Genomic DNA, 24,033 nt, shown 5'->3' with positions numbered 1-24,033 from the left:
CATAGGGAGAGACTAGTTGGCACTTCAGCACAGCGTTGTCATCGGGTCCAGGCGAAGGTCCTTCATCAGATCTGGATACGGCCTGGATCCGGCAGGCTGCGGGAAAACCTCGGGATAAACAAAGACACTAAAATTAGCGTAGATGCCATTCTTCTCATGATGTAACGAGTACATCAGGATTTATGGGAAGTGTTCCCGGTTCCAGCTGACCTAATCTATGCAGCCTAACATTGAATTATAGAAGTCTATAATGTATTATGTGAACGCTAGGTCAAAGAGATGTGTTTTTAGTCTAGCTTTGAACTGACAGAGTGTGTCTGCTTCCCGGACAATGGTAGGAAGGCTGTTCCAAAGTTTTGGTGCTATATAGGAGAAGGATCTACCGCCAGCAGTCGATTTTGATATTCTAGGTATTATCAACTGGCCGGAATTTTGAGATCGCAATAGACGTGAAGGACTATAATGCGTTAAGAGCTCGCTCAAGTACTGCGGAGCTAAACCATTTAGTGCTTTGTATGTGATCAGCAATATTTTAAAATTGATGCGATGTTTAATAGGGAGCCTGTGCAGTTTTGACAGAACTGGGCTAATATGGTCATACTTCCTGGTTCTGGTAAGAACTCGAGCTGCTGCATTTTGAACCAGCTGTAGTTTGTTTATTAAGCGTGCAGGGCAACCACCCAGTAGAGCATTACAATAATCTAGCCTTGAGGTCATGAACGCATGAACTAATTGTTCCGCATTTGTCAATGAGAGCATATGACGTAATTAAGATATATTTTTAAGATGGAAAAATGCAGTTTTACAGATACTGGACACGTGACTTTCAAATGAAAGATTGGTATCAAAGAGCACACCCAAGTTCCTAACCGACGACGAAGACTTAACAGAGCAGCCATCAAGTGTTAGACAGTATTCTAGGTTATTACGTGAGGAAGTTTTTTGTCCAATAATTAGAAACTCTGTTTTTTCAGAATTTAGAAGTAGGAAATTACGAGTCATCCAATTTTTTATATCCGCTATGCATTCCGTTAATTTTGTGAATTGGTAAGTTTCATTAGGTTTTGAAGAAATATAGAGCTGAGTATCGTCGGCATAACAGTGAAAGCTAATGCCATGTTTCCTAATGATATCTCCTAATGGTAGCATGTACAGAGTGAATAGCAGCGGTCCTAGTACTGAGCCTTGTGGTACGCCATACTGAACTTGTGATCGATGAGACATCTCTTAATTTACTGCTACAAACTGATAACGGTCAGATAAGTATGATTTAAACCATGCTAGTGCAATTCCATTAATTCCAACATAATTTTCGAGTCTATTTAAAAGAATGTTGTGGTCGATAGTATCAAATGCAGCACTAAGATCGAGTAACACTAATAGAGAGACACAACCACGATCGGATGATAAGAGCAAATCATTTGTGACTCTAACGAGAGCAGTCTCAGTACTATGGTACGGTCTAAAATCCTGACTGAAAATCCTCACAGATATCATTTCTTTCAAGAAAGGAACACAGTTGTGAAGATACTGCTTTTTCTAATATCTTTGACAGAAAAGGTAGATTCGAGATCGGCCTGTAATTGACTAATTCTGTAGGATCAAGTTGCGTTTTTTTAACAAGCGGTTTAATCATAGCCAGTTTAAAGGTTTTTGGTACGTATCCTAGAGACAAAGATGAATTAATGATATTAAGAAGAGGATCTATGACCTCTGGAAGTATTTCTTTCAGTAGCTTAGTGGGTATAGGGTCTAACATACATGTTGTAGATTTAGATGATTTAACGAGTTTAGTAAATTCTTCCTCTCCTACAGCAACGAACGAATCAAATTTTTCCTCAGGGAGACTACAATGCACTGCCTGATGCGATACTGTTGTAGACGGTTGCATAGTTATAATTTTCTCCCTGATATTATCAATCTTATAAGTGAAGAAGTTCATAAAGTCATTACTGCTGTGCTGCTTGGAAACTTTGGTGCTTGAAGCTTTCTTTTTCGTTAGTTTAGCCACCGTTTCAAATAAATACCTAGGATTATGTTTATTTTCTTCTAATAGGTTTGAAAAATAAGCAGATCTAGCAGCTTTTAAAGCCTCTCTGTATGCAATCGAGCTCTCTTTCCATGAAATGCGAAATACCTCTAGTTTTGTTTTCTTCCAGTTGCGCTCCATTTTTCTGGCTGCTCTCTTAAGGGCCTGAGTGTGCTCGTTGTACCACAACGTTGGACTATTTTCTTTAATCTTCTTTAAGCGCAACGGAGCAACTGTGTCTAAAGTGCTGGAAAAGAGAGAGTTAAAAGTTTCTGTTGCAATATCAAGTTTTTCTAAGCTATCCGGGATGCTGAGATGGTGAAACTGATTAGGAAGATTAATTCTGATGGAAAGTCAGCAAATTCTTTGATAAAATCTTTATGGTGTCCTGGTGGCCTGTATACAGTAGCCAGCACAAATCTCAAACGTGATTTATCATTTATACTATATATTTTTACATTAAGCACTAACACTTCAAAAGAATTATATTTAAAACTTGATTTCTTAGTGGTTTTGAAAATATTACTATAGATTACAGCAACTCCTCCCCCTTTGCGTTTCAGACGAGGCTCATGTTTATAACAGTAATCTTGCGGGGTGGACTCATTTAAAGTAATGTAATCGTTTGGTTTTAGCCAGGTTTCTGTCAAACACAGCACATCTAGGTTATTATCTGAAATCATATAATTAACAATGAGTGCTTTTGAAGTAAGCGATCGAATATTCAGCAACCCAAGCTTTAGCATTTGCTCGTCTGTATTATAGCTGTTTTTTATTTGTTGAACATCAATTAAATTTTTAACCTTAGATGGGTTTAAACGTTTTTTGGATTTCCAAATTCGGGGAACAGACACAGTCTCTATATGATGATAGTTAGGTGAAAGAGGCTCTATGTGATGGGATTTATCTGACCTTGGTGACGCAAGGCCGCTAGCAGACAGTCGGTTTAGCCAGTCTGTCTGCTTCCTGACCTGAGCCCCAGATTGTCATGTTTGAGCTCTAAGACTATGTGCCATATTACTAGAGAGAAGAGCAGCACCATCCCAGGAGGGATGAATACCATCTCTTTTCAACAGGTCAGGTTTGCCCCAAAAACTTTTCCAATTGCCTATAATTGTCTTATGACAGCGTAATCAACTTAAAATACTCTGTCATTTTTGGCCATACATATAAGTCATTATACATCATTATGAACTAAAAAGGGTCTACTTTTATTTGTGTACACTCACAACAAATCCTTGTGTTTTTGTAAAATAAATAAAATAAACAGGGTGCACTTTCAGCCGTTGCTGTCTCCGCGAGAAACTTTCTGAAATACGTCTGAATAATGAACTGAAACTCAGCGAATACTTATCACACAAACTTGAAAAGTAAAAAAAAAAAACTGTTTGCTCATTAATCTGCACGTTTTCACCCATGGTGCCGCCATTTGGTTTTCACAAGACAACATTGTAACCATAGATTTATATTACATTTTGTGAAAAGAGGCATAATATGTCACCTTTTAAAAGTGTTCCCAAGCTTCTTTGAAACTTATATTATGTGAGTGTGTGTCTGAGATTGATTAATCACAATGTTTGTGGAATACACATGAAAACTAAACACTTAGCAGCAATGAAGCTCTTCAGGATCAGGAATGAGGTAATGATTTACAGACACGCCTGTTTTGCACACGTCACTCAAACACAGAACCAGGAAACAGGAATCACATGATTCCAGGGAAAGTGAAACTGAAGTGTAGTTGAGCTGTTGTGTGTTTGTGCCTGTGTTCATGCAGTAAAATGGCAGAAGCCAGAATTTCTCAGAATGAGTTCATGTGTTCAGTGTGTCTGGATCTCCTGAAGGATCCAGTTGCCATTCCCTGTGGACACAGTTACTGTAAGATCTGTATTACAGACTGCTGGGATCAGGAGGATGAGAAGAGAGTCTACAGCTGTCCTCAGTGCAGACAGACCTTCAGGCCAAGACCTGCTTTAGCTAAAAACACCATTCTGGCTGAAATGGTGGAGAAACTGAAGAAGACTAAACTTGCTGCTGACTGTTACGCTGGAGCTGGAGATGTGCAGTGTGACGTCTGTACTGGAAGAAAACACAAAGCCGTCAAGTCCTGTCTGGTGTGTCTGGAGTCTTACTGTCAAACTCATCTCGACCGTCATGAGGAATTTCACTCCCGTAAGCCACATAACGTGACTGATGCCACTGGACGACTGCAGGAGATGATCTGCCAGAAACACGACAAGATCCTCGAGGTTTTCTGCCGCACTGATCAGAAGTGTATATGTTTGCTGTGTGTGATGGATGAACATAAAAAACACGACACTATATCAGCTGCAGCACAAAGGACAGAGAAACAGGTATGAACTTAAAAGAGTCGCATTATGCTCATTTACAGGTTCATAATGTTGTTTATGGGGTCTACTAGAATACATTAACATAACTTAAAGTCTGTTTTTTAGTTTCAGTTTTTTTAAACCACAGTCTGCTCTGATTGGTCAGCCAGTCTCAGTCTGTTGTGAATGGTCTAATGCTTAGAGTGTTAGAAATGTAACACGGCTTACCGTAAACGACGAGTATCTCTTGCGGAGACGCTGCAAACACTACTGTAACTACACTACTGTTTCACAGTAGTGATTTTTTATTTTATACCTCTCTTACAACTGTCATTTTTCGAGTTCACCTTTCCACCCAGTCTTAAAGTGTAAGTTGCAGGTTAACCACCACAGCCAATTAATGTGTAAATTAAAGTGCTCTATATGTATATATTTAATTATTTCTGTCTTAAAATGTGTTAAAATAACATTTATTGGGGTTTTTTCAAAGGTAGCGTGTTTTTTCAGTTACTGGGTGATGACGTCATAAGAGGCACTCGCAACCCATACTCTGCTAGATTCTTTCTGTATTATGGCTATTTGGAGAACGACTGAGGACGTGGGAAACCATCAAATTCTTTATGGACCACAGCCCTACAATTTTTAACCGGTCAGGCGTGAGAGAGGGCAGCCATGGCACTCAAAGAGTTATTAATGCTTGGTGTGAGGAGAATGAGTGGAGGGTTGGCCAGGTGTCCTGGTGAGTAACGTTAGCTACATTAGAGCTAGTCTAGCCTGGTGCAAACTTAACCCGGATAATATAACGGAACAAGCAAGTCTTTTCAAAATATTGCCGTCATGTAGAATAGCAAGGAGGGACAACGACTGAAGACATTATTTACTTACAGTAAGTCAGTCCAAATCAGAGCTGCAAGCCTGCAACGTTAGAGATGCACACACTGCACAGGCGCAATTGCTAGTCTCATCGACGCCTCAAACGTCATGTAATACCCTTCCTCAATCCACGCGTTATCAATTTCTCACGATTTAATTAGCGATGTTTATTGTCAGAAAAGAAAAAGAGAGATCGATGTCCCCATCACTGTGTTTGTGTGGGCTATGCCGCCCAGTTGAATCAGCAGTGGAGAGTATGTGCTGCCGTGAGGTGAACGCGTTCTGGAGTTTAGTGCAACAGCTCGACCTGCGACCGGCTGATCTGACGTGTCTGAACCCGTTTGTTTTGCGAATAGCTTTTTCTCATTTCAGGCAGGATCACGGTCCCCTTGAAGTCAGCACACACGAGTATGTTTACAATGGAGTTATTTTATCCATATTTTTTTTTTTATCAAATAAAACATACAACCAACTTTTCTGAAGTTATGTAAGGCATCTATAGCTGCGAGCGTACGGTAACTCTACTAGTGCGTTCCTCTTATGACGCCACGCCCCATCTAGTGGAAGGGAGCGGGAGCGGTTAAAACCACTGTTAAAAGTGCCAACTTTTTATATTATCTCAGCATTTTGGTATAAAAAACAATGGTGGGCGGTTCTTATCTGGTAACTCTACTAGTGCGTTCCTCTTATGACGCCACGCCCCATCTAGTGGAAGGGAGCGGGAGCGGTTAAAACCACTGTTAAAAGTGCCAACTTTTTATATTATCTCAGCATTTTGGTATAAAAAACAATGGTGGGCGGTTCTTATCTGGTAACTCTACTAGTGCGTTCCTCTTATGACGCCACGCCCCATCTAGTGGAAGGGAGCGGGAGCGGTTAAAACCACTGTTAAAAGTGCCAACTTTTTATATTATCTCAGCATTTTGGTATAAAAAACAATGGTGGGCGGTTCTTATCTGGTAACTCTACTAGTGCGTTCCTCTTATGACGCCACGCCCCATCTAGTGGAAGGGAGCGGGAGCGGTTAAAAGTGCCAACTTTTTATATTATATCAGCATTTTGGTATAAAAAACAATGGTGGGCGGTTCTTATCTTTATGTTTAATAAACGCATTGCATTATCTTCGTGAAAAATTTAACCTGCAACTTACACTTTAATAATTAATAGTCAATGAACTTGGCTTACTGTCCTCAACAGAGGGTAAAAGCCAAGGCTCGGCTTGAGCTCAGCCCCCCAATAATGGTACTATGTAGAGGAAGAATTAGAGAAATAGAGCCGGCGATGGAGAAGTGGAGGAATGCTGGAAGAATTGTTGCTGGGATGGCGCAATGACAGCTGCTTATATATGCTCATAATGCTGATTGACAGGACTGAATGATTAGGCTCCTTCTGAACCTACATTTGTAACTTCATTTATAACATCTGACCTGCATCGAACTGCACGGTTCAGAAAGCAATTGTCCTAAAAATGGTGAGAACACAACAAAAAGATTGTGGTTGTATACTGCTGAGGAATAGCATTAAAAGGATACATTTTTTACCATCAAGTTAGTCTGCATTAGGAAAGTCATAAAAGGGGTTTAGTTTCGGGGTGGTAAAAACTGTCTCTTGGACATGACAAAAACACACTACTATCTAACTCAACCAGGCCTCACCCCCTTTATTTAGTGTATGCCTTGGGAAGGAATTCGTCGTTTGAGGAATATTGTGACATGTTCGTTCCCAGAAGAAAACTCAAGACTACAATGGAGGAGTTTCAGGGAGTTCAGAAACAGTGACACTGATGTAGCATCTGGACCAATCAGACACACAAATTATTCATTTTTTAATGAATAATCCAGCAAACTCACTCTCCCAACAAAGGTTTATGAAACTTCCCCCAAAACTAACATCCCAAATGAAGCTAACACACTGGCAGAACCCGGTGTCCTGTTTCAGGATCAAGATTGATAAGACCTTTTTACGACCCCAAAAAGGAATTTGCAGAGGGCTGTGACACTCACTTAATTCTTACTGAGGAAGATAAATAAATCCTGTTAATGTGTAAACATGTGTCTAATTTTCCCATCTAATGGTTTTCTTTTTATGTGGTTTGGCCTTTGTATTCTTGTAAACTATTGGGATTAATGTTTCAGACTTTGTTGCATACTATGGTTTACCAAAATCATATATGTGGCATGTTTAGTCTCTATAAACTCCAATCTTTGTCCCCCATTTGTTAATTTACATTACATTTCGCTAACTTTGTGATGGATTAGTATTATAAGCATCTTAAGGAATTTAAGGAATGTCTTTAAAGGGGACATATCATGCTAAATCCACTTTTTTAGCCCTTAAATGCATTTAGTTGTATATTTGGAGTGTTTAGAAGTACATAAAAGTTTAAATTATTCTCTTCAGGTGCTTCATTTATATCTTTATATTCTGTTTTGGTCATATTTTTCAACCTGTTCCGATTTTTCTGTTCTCTATGACGTTTTTTGAACTATTACGTCACAGTGTTTGCAGCGGAACTGCCAAATAAGGACATTGACTTCCAGCCCAACACTTCGAGCAATCCGCCATTTTTATTTCTCGCTGCAATTTTGTAGTCCAAGCCGCTAAAGGATGCAGAAGTTACGAGAGGGTGAGTTAAAATGTTCGGTTGTTGGATGTAGTAACCCACACGCTTCATTACACCGTCTAATGTAGATGAACTGCGGCGCTTGTGACAGGGCGCATGTTTAACTGAAAGAACGAGCAGAGAGAGAGAGACCCGGTCACGCGCGCACTCACTCTCTTCGGAGCCAGGCGAAAGTGTAAACAAGACTTTCCGTCTCCAAACTAGACGCTGTCTTGCTCTCTCTCCCTCGCATATATTAATCAAAATAAATCGACACGGTGGTAAAAGGTCGGAAGACCAAAGTTTAAATACAGTAACACACCATTGCGATACATCCACATGAAGACGTTGTTCTGCAGGTTCGTCGTCTTCATTTTCATCTCGCTCCGGGTCCGACTCTGGCTTGAACATGTAAGGCTGGCTGGACAAGTCTTCCGTTGTTTACATTTTGTTAATAACGTGTGAATAAAAAGTTTCTGTGCAGCTAGATAATCGTATCTCTGCTATCAAACTACAAAAATGGCCGAACGGGGTGGAGCATCACCTCTGCAACCTGGAGAGGGGGCGGGGTATGAAGTTTCTCAATTGTATTTAAAGAGACCGCACCAAAACGAGTTGCTCTCAGACGCACATCAGAAAAGGGGCCTCTGGAGCTATAATAATGAGGAATTCAGACCCAAGCATTGCAGTTCCGCTTTATATAGACCACAAATGTATGATTTATATGTAAAAAGGAACGATTTAAAAGCATGATATGTCTCCTTTAACCCTCTGAGGTCGACAAACGCGCCGGTGCGTTTTGCTGGATTTTCTTCACATAGTAGCACAATAAACTTAAATTTCTCCGTCATTTATGGTCATAAAGAAAAAAGAAATATGAAACAAGAATATATTTGAATATATTTATATTTATAAGAATATATTTGATATTTCTACTTTTGTATGTGTCCACTTACAATCAAATCAAAACATTGTGCTTTTGTAAAATATATAAAACTAGATGTACCGCATGGCGGTACAAAATATGACCGCCGCTCAGGCCTGCACTGGCTTTCCACATCTATCACCCAATCTTCACTCAACACCACCATATACAGGCTGATGGGTGCACAATCATTAACCCTTTCACATGCACACCATGATAAAGTGATGAAAAAAAATATTTTTTTGTTTTATCTTGCTCTAGTAGGCCGTGGCCTACTGGCTAGCACTTCAAATTTGTAACCAAAGGGTTGCCGGTTCGAACCCCGACCAGTAAAAAGCGACTGAAGTGCCCTTGAGCAAGGCACCTAACCCCTCACTGCTCCCCGAGCGCCGCTGTTGTTGCAGGCAGCTCACTGCGCCGAGATTAGTGTGTGCTTCACCTCACTGTGTGTTCACTGTGTGCTGAGTGTGTTTCACTAATTCACGGATTGGGATAAATGCAGAGACCAAATTTCCCTCACGGGATCAAAATAGTATACTTATACATACTAAGTATGAAAAATCTGTGATTTTTTTTTTTTTCAAAGGACCCTCCCATTCAATTTCTACAAACCTCTACCAAAGGTGCCCGGCTGAGGTGCCTGTTGATGGTAAAAGTCAGTTATCTGACTTTGGCATGGGTTTGTTGTGTTTTACTGAAATAAAAAACATTTTTTCCCCAAAAAAGTGGTTTTATCTTGTAGCCCTGGGGTCCGTTCTTCGTACGTCGCTAACTCACTTAGCTGGATTTAATTGTTGGCGATTTGGCATGATCCTGGATTGTTTGGTTCTTAAACGCTCATCCTGGACTTGCTGTCATAGCAACATGTGCGCAAACTTAAACCTGCTCGGGAGCAGGTTTATTTCATGTTAACAGGATTAGTTGAAAATCACATACTTCCCTTCTGTATAGTAGGTGAAAAACAGTATGTGACAAGAAATATGTCTGAATACACAGTACTCATAAAAAAGTAGGCAAAAAGTACCCGGATGTCCTGCTACTTCCAGTGAGATTCTGAAGTGTGGAAACAATGGACACTTTACTATCCCATGGATTACATTCATACTTATATTACATTCTTCAGAATACCTTCTTTTGTGTTCTGCAAGAGAAGTTTGGAAAGACATGAGGATGAGTAAACAATTTTTTGTAAACACATTTCTGGGTAAAATATCCATATAAAGCTAGGCAATGAAGAAATAATCCTGGCATTAATGAATGAACCTATAATCTTATCATGCAAGACCTTTAACCCCTCAATCTCACCACTTCTCTGATACTGGATTCATATCTGTTGATGATTAATGTGATGTTTCTCTTGTCATTGGTTTGTCCTTTAGCACCAGCTGAAGGAGACGCAGAGGTCGTTCCAGCAGAGGATCCAGCAGAGAGAGAAAGATCTTCAGCAGCTGAGAGAGGCTGTGGCGTCTCATAAGGTGAGTCTGGAGAAGAAGAGAAGTTTGAGACGTCTCAGTCAGGACTCACTGAAGCCACTGTGTGATTGTGATGTGTGTCCTAACAGCGCTCTGCACAGACAGCAGTGGAGGACAGTGAGAGGATCTTCACTGAGCTCATCCGCTCCATTGAGAGAAGCCGCTCTGAGGCGACACAGCGGATCAGAGATCAGGAAAAGACTGCAGTGAGTCGAGCTGAAGGACGACTGGAGCGACTGGAGCAGGAGATCAATGATCTGAGGAGGAGAGACGCTGAGCTGGAGCAGCTTTCACACACACAGGATCACATCCATTTCCTGCAGGTAACAGAGATCTAGAAGAACAGGGTCATAGTGGACTTGAGCAAGAGACTCACAGAGAAACATTTCATGAGAACAGAATGAGCCGTCGACTGAAGTGTTGATCTGTGTGTTCGGTTATTAAATAATCATCGGTCAGACTCTCATCTGATCTTCTTCTATTGAAAGAGATGCGCTTACAAATGCAGTTCAGCTCTGGAATCCCTTAGGAAACAACAATATGAAATCTGTGAAAACCAACTTGATGGTGCCAGTTTCTCTACTAAATATCAACAAGAACCACATAAATCTGACAGTAGTGCAGGTTATTGATGAAGTGTGGAGGTGATGAGCTTTGATTTCTGTTTTCTGTAGAGTTTCCAGTCTCTCTCAGCTCCTCCTGAATCTACAGACGTAAATGACAATCCCTTCAGTTCTCTCTCCTCTTTTGATGTCGTGAGAGAATCTGTTCGTCAGCTGAGAGACAAACTGGAGGATTTCTGCAAAGAGGAGCTGAAGAAGATCTCTGACAGAGGTAAAGTCCTGGAGATTCATCAGCTCTCAGAAATGATCCTCCATCATCTCATATCATGTAGAAGATCATATTAGAAATGTCTTAGGAACGGATGCAGGGATCATTTTCTCTTGACATGATAATCACACTCTTCATGTCTGTTGATTTCCACAGTCACTTTCACCAACATTGTTCCCAGAACCAGGAACGACTTCCTACAATGTAAGTCACTAAGAAAACAAGCAGAAAAACTCACTGAGTGTCTTCATGTTCTTCCTGTAGACGGTGAAAAAAACATGACTCAAGTGTTTTAGAGTTGATCATGTAAATTAATGTTTCTCAACGGGGGCGTTCGGAGAACATCAGGGGGCGCTGGAAGCAATATCTTCAAAAGGGGGTGTTATGGTGCTCTTGGGATGCGATTGTTTGAAGATTTATTAGATGAAATTTAAAAATAATAAATAAACTGTAAAACTTCAAATAATAGCCCGGGCTTTTATTTTCCCAAATCGCCGAACTGCACCGGCTTTTATTTGAGACTACATGAGACAGGCATTTAATTTAGTGTTGAGATGAGCATGACAGGAGGTTACCAAATCTGTGTTTGTGTTTAACAAATCAGTTAATGTAAAATTTAGCCTACTATATTTCCGTATGTCTAAAGGGGGTCGCACACCAGACGAGAAGCGCAGCGCCACGTCTTTAAAATTCGAACACATTATTCTCTATGATTGTACATTGTCTCAAATCGTCGTTAATGTATATACTGACTTCACCCTGTGCTCCAATGTACATTCAGTTTTACACTCATTTACAGAAATCAGCAGCTTGAATGAAAATTGCTGATGTTATCGGATTTTCAGGTGATCGGCTATTCTCAATTCATTCAGTTAACGGACGCTCTGAGGTAAAGTGAATTCAGACTGCAGACTTTAGTTTGCAACGATTGTATTTAATTGTACAGTACAATCAAAGCATAGTACAGACATTATCTTAATTCCATAATATCCTTAAACATAACTATATTGCTGGCCATAAACTGACAAAGTGCACGTCCGGTGTGCGATACCTCGAGTTGTCATAGACGCGACGCTGCGCTTCTCGTACGGTGTGCGACCCACTTTAGATTATTGGCAGCATAAAAAAACGAAACGATGTGACAGCCATGGGCTGAACAATACAAGTTACCGGTAATATCCATCGAGCCTATGAACTAGCTGCCAGAAACACATTAACAAGAAAGAATGAAGGCTACCCTGTAAAACAACTGCAATCATGTGATACAGAAGGACCCTATTCATCACTATCATCATCACCGCGATCCTCAACTACAAGTTCATTGGCGAATTCCTCCTCCTCGTCGCACTCCTCCACTTCTCCCTCTCCGGCCTCTGCTAACTCTGCCTGCCTTGCTTGCGCTAACAGCTCCGCCCAGATGCACAGGGCTCTCTTGCGTGCGCAATCTTCTCCATAGAACTGGCTTAAACAGATGATCTGATGGGTTTTAGAAGATTAAATACAACCCCAAACTAAAAAACAGACCGGGCCTCTATTTGAGACCGGCCTTTATTTATCCAAACCTGTAGCCACACCAGGCGTGTAAAAGAGACCGTTGTCTATTTGAGACTCGGCTATTATTTGAAGGTTTTCGGTAATTACTTGTAAAAGAAATCGTCTGCAACATTCTAACTACATTCTACACAACACAAAAGTTCCAAATGCATTTTTCTGTTGTCAGTAGCGCAAGCGCGTCAGAAATAGAAAGTAGCATCCGCGCATCCACTGTCACTGATTATAATGGGTACTGTGTGCTTTTACTGTCAGTGATTTAGCGTCCAGTGTAGATAGTGTGCGACCTGCCAGTTTACACCAATGTGGCCAGATTATAATAGTCAGTAGAATGTCTGTGATGCCCCAACGACCACCTAAGGAGTTTTATGGGACATGATGATGATGGTGATGACAGAATAGACGGTGTCTCACTTCCATAGCAAAGACTATTTACTTCAGTGTTTCGTTCAGCTTTCTGTAGCGCAGCTGCTAAACTTCCAGTTAAAACAACTTCTGCGTTTAGCATATAGACACTTTGATATATATATTTTTTCTTGTTCTTGTTTTCCATTGGAAAGATTAATATAAATGCTTCTTGTTTGCTGATTGGCTGCAATTTATGATAATCTATGTAATTATGATTTCAGTGCCAAATTTCTAAAATGTTTATTTAACATTCATAAATATAATCTATTATATTCACATGAATATTTTTCATTTTTCATATCCTTGTGAAACTAATGATAATGATATTTGAACTATCCAGACAAATCTGTTATGTGGCATTCAATGACATGCTTTTTACATGATATATAGTTAATAATAATAGTAATATACATCAAAATATATATGTAGGAAAGGTATGTTGTTATGGGAAGGAGGAGACGGTAACCAGAAAAAAAAAAAGTAAAGGCAGTAGCCTCTCACGGACGACATATACAACATGCTTTCCTCGGTTATAGCGTAGACCTACGTAAAAAAAGTTTAATGTTTATGAAAGAAGTCTCTTCTGCTGGATTTATTTGATCCAAAATACAGTAAAAACAGAAATATTGTGAAATATCCCTATGACTTTAAAGAAACATTTTCTATTTGAATATATTTTAAAACGTAAAATAAAAATGTGGAATGTGTGAAGGTGTTTTTCATCTGATATTTTTTGATGAGCAGAAAGATTGAAATAGAAATAAAAAATAAAAAGAGAGTTATTTTAAATATGAAAATGCAAAAAGGTCTGCACTTTAAAAATACTTTTATTAGGTTCAAGCAGGAGATTTCAAAAGTATAAACGTTTCAGGTATTTGCCGTTGTCAATTAAATTAGAAATGTTTATTAACATAATGTCTTTACTGGCTTTTATATAAAAGAAATATTGCACTTTTACAAAGTGGAACAGAGCACAACTATCATACTAATATTAAAAAAGCAAGATTTGAACACTCACTCACTCACTCACTCACTCTCTCTCTCTCACACACAAACACACACACACACACACACACACACACTTGATTTAGGATAAGAATCAAGTAAAGATTTGTTTCTGTAATACGAACTTGTGAAAAATCCTAAATTAACTTGTCAGATCTGAACTTAAGCCTTAAGATAAATGATGATTTGCACAGGATATCTGATAAACTGTACTGAGACCCTGCTGATATATTGAACATGAAGAGTTCAGCTATAATAAAAGATCAGACAGATTCATAATTCCTGATTCTGATGTGTTTTCTCTCCATCAGATTCCCATCAGTTCACTCTGGATCTGAACACAGTGAATGAATACATCTGTCTGTCTGAGGAGAACAGAGTGATTACTGACACTTTCCCAAAGCAGCCGTATCCTGATCATCCAGACAGATTTGATGTGTGTGAGCAGGTGTTGTGTAGAGAGAGTGTGTGTGGACGCTGTTACTGGGAGATTGAGTGGAGTGATGATGCGTTTTGTGGTTATGTGTATATATCAGTGTCATATAAGAGCATCAGCAGGAAGGGAGATGGTTATGAGTGTCGGTTTGGATCTAATGTTCAGTCCTGGAGTTTGGACTGCTCTTCCTCCAGTTACTCATTCAGACACAATAAGATAGAGACTAAACTCCCTGTAAAGCCCATCAGCAGGAGAATAGGAGTGTATGTGGATCACAGTGCAGGAACTCTGTCCTTCTACAGTGTCTCTGACACAATGAGCCTCATCCACACAGTCCAGACCACATTCACTCAACCGCTCTATCCTGGGTTTAATGTTGGTTATAAAGCATCAGTGAAACTGTGTTGATGAATCAGAACAGACTGTAGAGAGATTCTACCCATAATGCTTTGAGCTGCATGATAAATGAGTAACAGTGAGATGTTATAGTCTCTTATTTTCTCTTCATTACATTAATACTACAGCTGAACTTCTGTCAGTGAAATAACATGTCAGAATAAATGTGTGTAATGAATCCTCATATAGACAGGAAGATCAAGTATGTGTTTGAGTTTCGATGAGTGAAGGTGTGTATTTTCTCAAACTTTATTTGATTTATTACAAATAAATAAATATTTTATTTATTTATTACACAGTCGTTCAGTTCTTATTGTAGTGTTACATAAATCATTTTTATATGACTATCAAAATTACCTTTGAATTGAAATGATCACAAAAAAAATCATTAAAATTGATAAATAAAAGGTCTAGTTATTAATAAATGTAAAATATATAAACCCAGATCATCTGATCATTCTGTAATCCTTTGATCAGTGAAAGTATGAGCATAATTATTCTAATCCAGTTTACATTAAATAAACTCCTCCTGAACAGAACTGAATTTACAGACCTGAGACTCTGACAAAACTGAGATAAGATAAAAACAACAACAAGGATTGAGTCGAATCATCATCAGGTAAATCTAAATAACTCAGAAATATATGAAGTTTGAAAGAAGGAAAACTGTAACCTGACCCATGTGATCTATACAATGACCTTTGACCTTCCTGAAAGATGAGCCAATCACACTGGATTATGACCTCTGCCAGTGTTTCTTACTACATGTTAAAGAAACCTCTGATCTGTTGTATTTATCCTATTGTTTGTAATTTGCTTCCTTGTTCTTATTTTTATAATAACCAAAATATCTACATTATGAGTCATTGTTATTGTTGTTTGAATTAAAATGTCTTATATCTTTGTAAGATTTGCTGTCCCTATCCGCCTCATCCCAGTCCTCTCAATTAGCAGTTGAATTAACAATGACCCAGCGCTGAGGGAGAAAGTTATCTCTCAATTTTATTGGCACTTTTGTCTGAGAATAATTAGTAAGAATATGAAGGGAGTTACACAGAATTAACCAATAAGAGTACATGCCTTACATCATAGAATACCATCCATTGAATAACAAGTCCATATATGGTCAGTTTCTGGCTTGCTTACCACAGATACATCTGCAGCCAAGAGGACCCCTTATACTGTGTTATACTGGGGAGAATAGGAGACCATTCCCCATCCTAACCTAGATGTCCACATAATGAAGAACAGATGTTCCCAGTACCTTCTTACGGAACAACAGAAACCCTTCTGTCATATTCTTCATGATGAGAACCATACTAGAATTCTTTCAATCTTGAATTAAGATTTTGGTCAAATCGCCCACTCCCTGATCTCTGCTTTAATAATTCATACACAGTTTTTAACATGTATTTTTAACTATTTTAAACACATTTGTAGCTATTTGAATATTAATACTGTAATATCTGGTATAGAGCTGTGATACGTCCACTTCATAACATGGAGTAGGGGGAGGCTGCAGACCTGGAGCCGGTAGATTTACGCCTCTGTTGTTCCTGATGCGTCCAGTAGGGGGAGGCTGTACATCGACACGAATTGAGGTATGTTAAAGGTGCCGTAGAATGGATTATTTTATTATTTTATAATGTTTCCTGGGGTGCCCTTATAATGTTAGTATGTTTTTTAGATCAAAATTTGTTATAATTTAGAAATAAAAGGCATATTTCCTAGCCTGATTTCATCCATTGATTTGAAAACTCTGTTTGAAGGGGCGTGTCTGCTGTGAGACTTCAGTGTTGTTGCCCACTGCTGTGATTGGCTGACATGCTTGCATATGAAATATCTGGCATTACATGTAGAGCTATCTGGAAAACTTTTACTATTACAGCTTTTATACGTTTTTACTATTACAGCTATCGGGATTAACGAATCATGAGAAGTTTTTTAAGTATTTAGATCTATTCCCATCACATAAAAGGTTGCAATGATGAGCATTGAGCAGATGACAGCCTGTTGATCGCGTGAATGAAGATCTTATCACTGCAACGCGATTTACTGATGCATAAACAGTGTTGAACGACTTTGAGAGAAAGATTATCTGTCTGAACTTGAACAATTACACATCAGAAATTCACATAACCCACTGGTTCTCCAGAGGCTCGGATGAAGGAGCTAAAAATATATTGTTGTGTTCATTTGTACATCCAAACACTGAGCAACTGCCATGCTTCGTTCGCTCGTTTGCAAGCCACGATGTCTCTCGAGGAAAAAACAATATCGCGCTGGATCTAGATAACACAGTGTAAATTATCGTTAATAAAATCACTACTTACCGCTTGCGGGAATATAACGTTAGTTGAAATTGCCCCCTTCGTCAGTATGAGACGCTGAGAGAAGCCTGGTTGCTTGATATTGTTCCAGGTTAGAAAAACAGTCAGTGGTGAAACGGGCAGAGCAACTAACAACTTTGAATTAAACTGTAGCGGTATCCGATTATAGATAGATTATAGATAGATCTGCCATTTTCCCTATGATCCTCCTGCTTGTTTCTTCACCTGCAGAACTTCTGATGATTCGGCTGCGCAGTTCCGCCTGGCACTGAGCATGGGCTGGCATATGCAAATTTTTGGAGGCGTACATATTAATGATCCCAACTGTTGCGTCACAGTCGGTGTTATGTGGAGATTCGCCTGTTTTTCAGGGGTGTTTTTCAAAAACGAGATTTAAATAAGAAAGAGAAAACTATGGTGTTTGAGACTCACTGTATGTCATGTCCATGTACTGAACTCTTGTTATTTAACTATGCCAAGATAAATTCAATTTCACATTCTAGGGCACCTTTAAATAATCTGCTACAGTTATTGTTGTTTAGCAATTATGCAACATTTATTATTTATAAACGACTAGCTAGATAAAGCTAGAGTAGTTAGATATCTATTCTAGACATACATGGACATGTTTTTAATGTAATTGTCAATTTTCTCTGCACAGTCCATCATCAGCAGCCAAAAGAAATCAAAGTGGCTTGACACTTTTTCCAAAAGTGTTCTACCAACAAGTGTTTGTGCCGTTGTACTTTGAAGATCAGGAGCAAATTGATGCAATCCACTCTCACCTGACATCAATTGTGGGCAGCAGCAGCACACACCCACAGTGAAAAGATCAAATTCACCATGGATGTCCTTTTTAATTTATTTAATGTAAAAAAAAAAATGTTTTTATCAGTGAGCAGGAGCACTTTGACAGGAGGATAGAAAAACAGTTAAATAAGAGTGGCAAGCCATAGGGGAATCATCTACGGGGGTCATCAGAGGGAGGGACACTCTGGGTTCGGCCCCAATTTCCGAGCTCGGAGCCTTCCCTCCGGACAGCACGCCAAATACACATAACTATTTATTCTCTGATCATTTGTAAGTGTAAACTTGTGAAATTAAGACACATAGGTTATGCATGTCAATGGGCTTTCTAAATTACAGAAAAATTGGACACACAATGTTAACGTTTAGCCTACTTTGTGTAGTAGTAGGGGATTTTCTTTTCCCTTTTTGCGTTCGTTACCCTTATATGGGAATGGGTGGATGAGGTAATTAGGGCCGGTGTATTTAAGTGTGTACACAGGAAACCCTAGAATGTAGGCTTTGTCATACCCGCCCCTCTTCTGGTTACCGGTGTCACTATAGTCGAGGTAAGTGACGAAGGTTATGCACGGCTTTGTGTGGTTTTAAAGTGTTTAGAGTATGTGTTTTTATCTTTGAAGTGATTGCTGTAGCCGCCTCGGCGGCATGCCCTGGGAGTTGCGTCAAGTGCTCATTGAAAGCTTTAAGGTATGTCGGCTATCACGATGTGTTGTGTTGTGGTTTCTATGGTATTAGTCGAGTTTAATGGGGGTTATTGTGTGTTTTAGCAGAATATTCGCGAGTGCATCCTGACATAGTGACGTGTGATTCTCGTTTGTCTCTCGCGTATCACGTGACTGTTATCTCAGGTCGCGCTGCTGTTTTTTGACCGCGGTCAAGTGAGCCATCATCAGGAAACGCTCGGTCAAGCCAGCCGCCGCCTAGATATTGATGCTCGTCTATTTGTGGAATTACGGTATGGAAACATGGAGGTGCCAAAAAGCTGAGAAAGACCTGTATTTCATCGGTTATTCATCGATTTGACACAACAACATGTGAAACCTATTACAAACTATTGAACTATTTTCAAAGATATTTTACTGTGGAGTTTTAGAGAAAAATAAAGGCAAAGTCTGTCAAAATACATTATTACATTGCTCATTTTTTGTATTGCCATTATTAAAATTCCTACAGAGTTGACATGCCATTTTCAATAGTTTCTTTTTCTGGATGACCATCACTCTGTCCACATCAAATTTCAAGTTTTAGAGAAAAATGAAAAATAAAAAATAAAAACTTATTTTTGGTCCATATCAATATTTACTGTAGAGTTTGAGGAAATTACAGAAAGCCCATAAAATTAAATACAAAAACAGTCTACAATATCGATATCTACAGGTTGTTACAAGAAAAGTTTAAATGGTTGAGGTTATTATGGTCAGTGATTGTAATTATATTCAATGGATTTCATTGTTTAATATAGTTGGACAAGTTGGAAAAAGTGCAATTTGTAATAGTCAAAAAAGACAAAAATGAGAAGTGCTTATGAAAGTTTATAAAAAAAAAAATAATAATAATAATAAAAAAAAAAATAATAATTGTCACACAAACAGCGATCCCAGGCTGTGTTTTTTGCTTCTTCTAGTTGTATTGTGTTTATCTGCACACACTGTGCATGGAACCACCTTGTACAGCTGTCACACTGTATCTGGAGAGGGACAAATAGAACACTTAACTTGCAAAATAAAGACTTTCATTCAAACAGATTTTCTGCACAAAAGCTATTTTCAACTCCCCCAAGTTTACTAATAGCGTTGCGTTCCCGGACCATGTCTTTTTTAGAGGTCCCAAAATCCATGTTTGGCAATTGAGGAAATGCTTCCATGACTGCCTTTGCCATCTAAAAAAAAAAAAAAGGGAAAAAAGAAAAAGGAAATAAAGACTGGATAAATATGTTGGCTAATCATTTAAATACTCTTAACCAAATATGGGGATAGGCTATGCACATACTGACTCCAAATAGAAATGCTAATTGATTCATATCATTGTCAGAATACAAGTATTTCACTAAAATAATTATTGTACCATTAAGACGATCACACCACAGCTAAATCCATCCTGTTGAAATGGGTGTTTCATAACAGCTCCTTTGAACTGAATATTCACCCAGTCTCTTTTTCGGTGGTGGATCGTCCTGGTTTTAAAGTATTCACTGTGTGACAATAAGATGTAACATTATAAATGTTAATTATACAATTATTCATAAATTTACATTGTATAGTTTTTAATTACTGCCAACTACCCATACCATTTCTGAACAGGATGTCCATTTCATAAATTGTATGAAAATTGTGTGAAGAAATGGAAGAGTCTGTATGGTCACCAATGGAGCATGGATATGTTATCTAGTGGAAAGTTTGATACTGTGCCCAAACAAAAGCTTACTGAAAGCTTATTTGAGATATCAACCTAAAATGTGGATTACAAATGTTCTTGAATAGAATAAAGACTTAAGAAGATTTTTTTTTAGCTGGCCCTAAAGATTACACAAGGAGTAGAATAGGGGGGATGCTGAAAGAGTTTATATGCTGTTGGAATGTGATAGGTTGGATTAAATGACTCCTCCTGAACTTTATGTGCAGTCGCTACCACTGCTACCAGTATCTATCCAGTGTTTAGGGCTGGGTTTCAATAATTGTAACTCTGTTTTGACCATTGTCTCTATTGTTAAACTTTTACTGCACACTCTGCCCATCTCTCTACAGTCCTTTAATGCCTGCACTGGAATTTAGACAATCATATAGTGCATTCCATCTCGGTTTATGGATAACAGCTGAAATTGCATAAGTACCAGAATTTATGGGCAGCGAGTTCTGAATCCGACTGCTCTGCAGAGTTTGGCATTGGATCAATAAAATAGACACAGCTTTCTGCTGCATTGATGTACTGTAACCACAAGAAAAATTACATTATTTAACACATACACAACAACAGAAACAATGTGAATGTACATCAATATATAAATTGTTAAATAAACAAACAAGAAACTTCCAGTGCATTTCTCCAACATTAACAAACGATACAACAGCCTTGTAATCATCAAAGTTAACCTGTTGCACATAAAAATGATTTCAATAATATATCACATAAATGACTTAAATATTTATTCACATTTAAATTATTATGAAACGCGTCCCCATTTGAACCTCTCCCAAACAGAAACAAGATGTACCTTTGACAAACTTTGTCGTCTTACTTCTGTTCTATCCCCAGTGAGGATCACATTGGCTGTGTAGTGGTTCATCATGTATATGGTTTTATCCAAACAAAGTTCATTAATAGCGTGATGCATGAGACACTCGATGATCTAACATGTTTAAAATTCAAACAGAGAGAAACATCAGAATTCATTACATAAGCCTATTTTAAATAAAACATTTGTTTTAGCTTGGACTGAGAGCTTGAGTCGGGCTGCAAGGACAACCCTTTCATGCTCAAGTTCCTCCAAGGATGGCAAACAAAAAATTCGATCTCTTCTATGTTCAGGGTTAGGTACAAAGACAAACAAGTGACATTATTTTGTAATGGCTCATTCTGGCTTAGACCAATTTTATAATTGTTGGCATTTGCTTAAAACTTTCCCAGTTTACAAATATTTAATGATTTATATTATTTATATTAGGGCAGCATAACACTGTTATTAAATCAATGTGTTAAGTTAATTAGAAATAACTGCAACTGTTTTCAATGTAACTGCATTTGTCCATTTTAAGTGTATTTTAATGATAATGCTGCTGTACTGTTTGGCCTACATACCTCGCCTCTGAGCCATCTGTGAGGTTTAAGCGACCGGAAGTCACTGTGGTGGACTATATAGCTGTTCCCTCTTATTTGAGAGGGAATCACTGAAATTACCACTTCCGTGTCCTTTTTTTTCCACAAGGCTTTTATCTGAAGGTCAAGAAGACAATACATTTATTTACTCTAGATGTGTGCATGTATCTGACAATTACGGTTACATAAACAGCTAATGTGCTGTGATGTAATGTTGGATTTACTGTCACACAAACCTGCAATAATGAATTTGATGTAAAAAGTCTCTTCTAAAAGTTTATAGTTTAAATAAACTTTTTTAAGTTTAAAAACTTTTAGAAGATTCTGCATTACATATATCTGAAACAATTACTTACTGTGCTGACAATACATTTATTTTATTAAGATCACCTGTGATGGAGCGTCATTGTTGGTACCCTTTGTGTCCTCCTGATGTTCCGTCATAGTGGATGTGGATGGAGCATCACATGTGACCATGTCTTGTGAATTCTATTTATAATGGTAAATCTCTTTTTTTTTTTTTTAAGTGATAAACTTTTAGAGTATTCTACATCACACATCTAAACAATTACTCACTGTCCTGACAATACATTTATTTTATTAACATCACCTGTGATGGAGGATCATTGTTGGTACCCTTTGTGTCCTCCTGATGTTCAGTCATGGTCACATGTGATGATCCATCCACATCCACTATGTCTTGTGAATTCTATTAATAAAAATGGAAAGATTAATGCCCTTTCTATTACATATTTTCACAAATTATAAAATAATGTACTATAGATCTTGAATGCAAAACTTGAATGTAAAATATGGAAGAATGAAGCCATTTAAGAGTGTATATAACAATATAATGACTATATCTAATTTTACCATAATAAAGCATGCATATAATACTTATATTAATATTATATTTTATTAAAGAGTTTAACTAAATTAACCTGTGTTTGGATTACTTCAGGTTGTCCATGAAGTAATGGAGTGGAGAGTGGTGAGTTATCTCTTCTTTTCTGTTAAAAAAAAAAAAAAGATTTGAGGTGAAATTAACTAAGCATGACTGCAAACAAAATACTTTGTAACAACATCTGTTGAGGCTATTGTTGTCTGACCGTTACTTCAGTCATTTTGTATTCTAAAAAGAATGCAAGACAAAATTAGAATGTAGAGGTGCCTAAAATCATAATGTGTGTGTGTATGTCAGCATCATTACAGCTTTTAATAATTACCTTAATTGACAGGTCCATCACTAATGGTGAAACGTACACCCCTTTACGCTTCCGGCTTTTCTTCCACACCTCCATTTCCACTTTATATGACTGGGAAAATATATATTTTGTCAAACACAAACCCACATAATTGCACATTTTCAATATATCTGTAATCAATCGTTTTTAAATTGGGATCAGGGTAAACTGCAAAGTTAAGTGCTTTCACTGAACTAACGTTAAGTAGCATACTTTCTTTCTGCATCTTTCCACATCTGCATACTCGAGGAGCAGTGCATCATGCATCTTTTTGTAGATGGTCACAAAGTCATCCAGTCTTTTGAACGGATTTTCTTCAGGTCCCATTGACTCTTCTCCATTATGCCTTGCGTACGGTTGTCTTGAGTGAAGTTCTGAAAATTTAAGGTACACCTTATCTGTTCACAATTTAAGTCCAAAAATAAAGCTATGGCTTTGATACACATTTCAGATGTTTCTTTCAGCAATTTACCTGTTTTTTTGACTGTCTAACTTTGTTGTAGACCTTACTGAGTTGCTGGTACACAGGGCCTGTCCCGTGACGTCCTAGATCCCCTAAGACCATTTAAACCTTGTAAAGAACTTGACAAAAATGCTATATTGAATAATTAGTTGTCTTAACTCAAAGACTTAAACCTACCTAGCATCATTCCAGACCAAAGGGTGGCATGTGGCAGAAAATATTTGGCCAAACTGGAAATGAAAGTTGGTGCATAATAAATGTTGCATTTACCATTAAGGTCTAGCAATGCACCATTTATTGTTCCCCGGAAATTAGTCATGAGGGGTGTGGTACCGACATCATGCTGAAAAGCAATATTCATATGTCAGACAAATTTCAAATGTTTATATCAAAATGCATTATTAATCATTTATTCTGTTTAACACCAATCTCACTCAGCTCTGCCTGTCTGACCTAAATTGAGATGCATATGTCCTGAAGAGGTGTTGAGTTTAGTTTATCAGTTCATATACAGAAAT

The 24,033-nt window shown here is 38.2% G+C and overlaps 1 protein-coding gene across 2 annotated transcripts; it reads left to right on the top strand.

Annotated features, from left to right (window-relative positions):
• Positions 1–3,736: 3,736 nt before the first annotated feature.
• LOC307157345 (E3 ubiquitin/ISG15 ligase TRIM25-like) lies at positions 3,737–22,823 on the top strand. Of its 2 annotated transcripts, XR_013820938.1 has the most exons (8): positions 3,741–4,383; positions 10,139–10,234; positions 10,321–10,554; positions 10,906–11,065; positions 11,219–11,266; positions 14,338–14,462; positions 16,334–16,459; positions 22,770–22,823. XR_013820938.1 is itself a non-coding variant. In XM_079869232.1 (6 exons), exons 1-6 carry the CDS (start codon positions 3,811–3,813, stop codon positions 14,868–14,870), a joined length of 1,644 nt encoding a protein of 547 aa, XP_079725358.1. In that variant the 5' UTR covers positions 3,737–3,810; the 3' UTR covers positions 14,871–15,764. The 2 variants fall into 2 exon arrangements, 1 of the variants encoding a protein (XP_079725358.1); XM_079869232.1 differs by lacking the exons at positions 16,334–16,459; positions 22,770–22,823 and having other exon boundaries at positions 3,737–4,383; positions 14,338–15,764.
• Positions 22,824–24,033: the final 1,210 nt, after the last annotated feature.

Source organism: Squalius cephalus (assembly GCF_949319135.1).
Source record: "Squalius cephalus genome assembly, chromosome: 4".
In the NCBI taxonomy this organism is placed as follows: domain Eukaryota; kingdom Metazoa; phylum Chordata; class Actinopteri; order Cypriniformes; family Leuciscidae; genus Squalius; species Squalius cephalus.
This window is presented reverse-complemented; position numbering and strand designations above follow the sequence as displayed.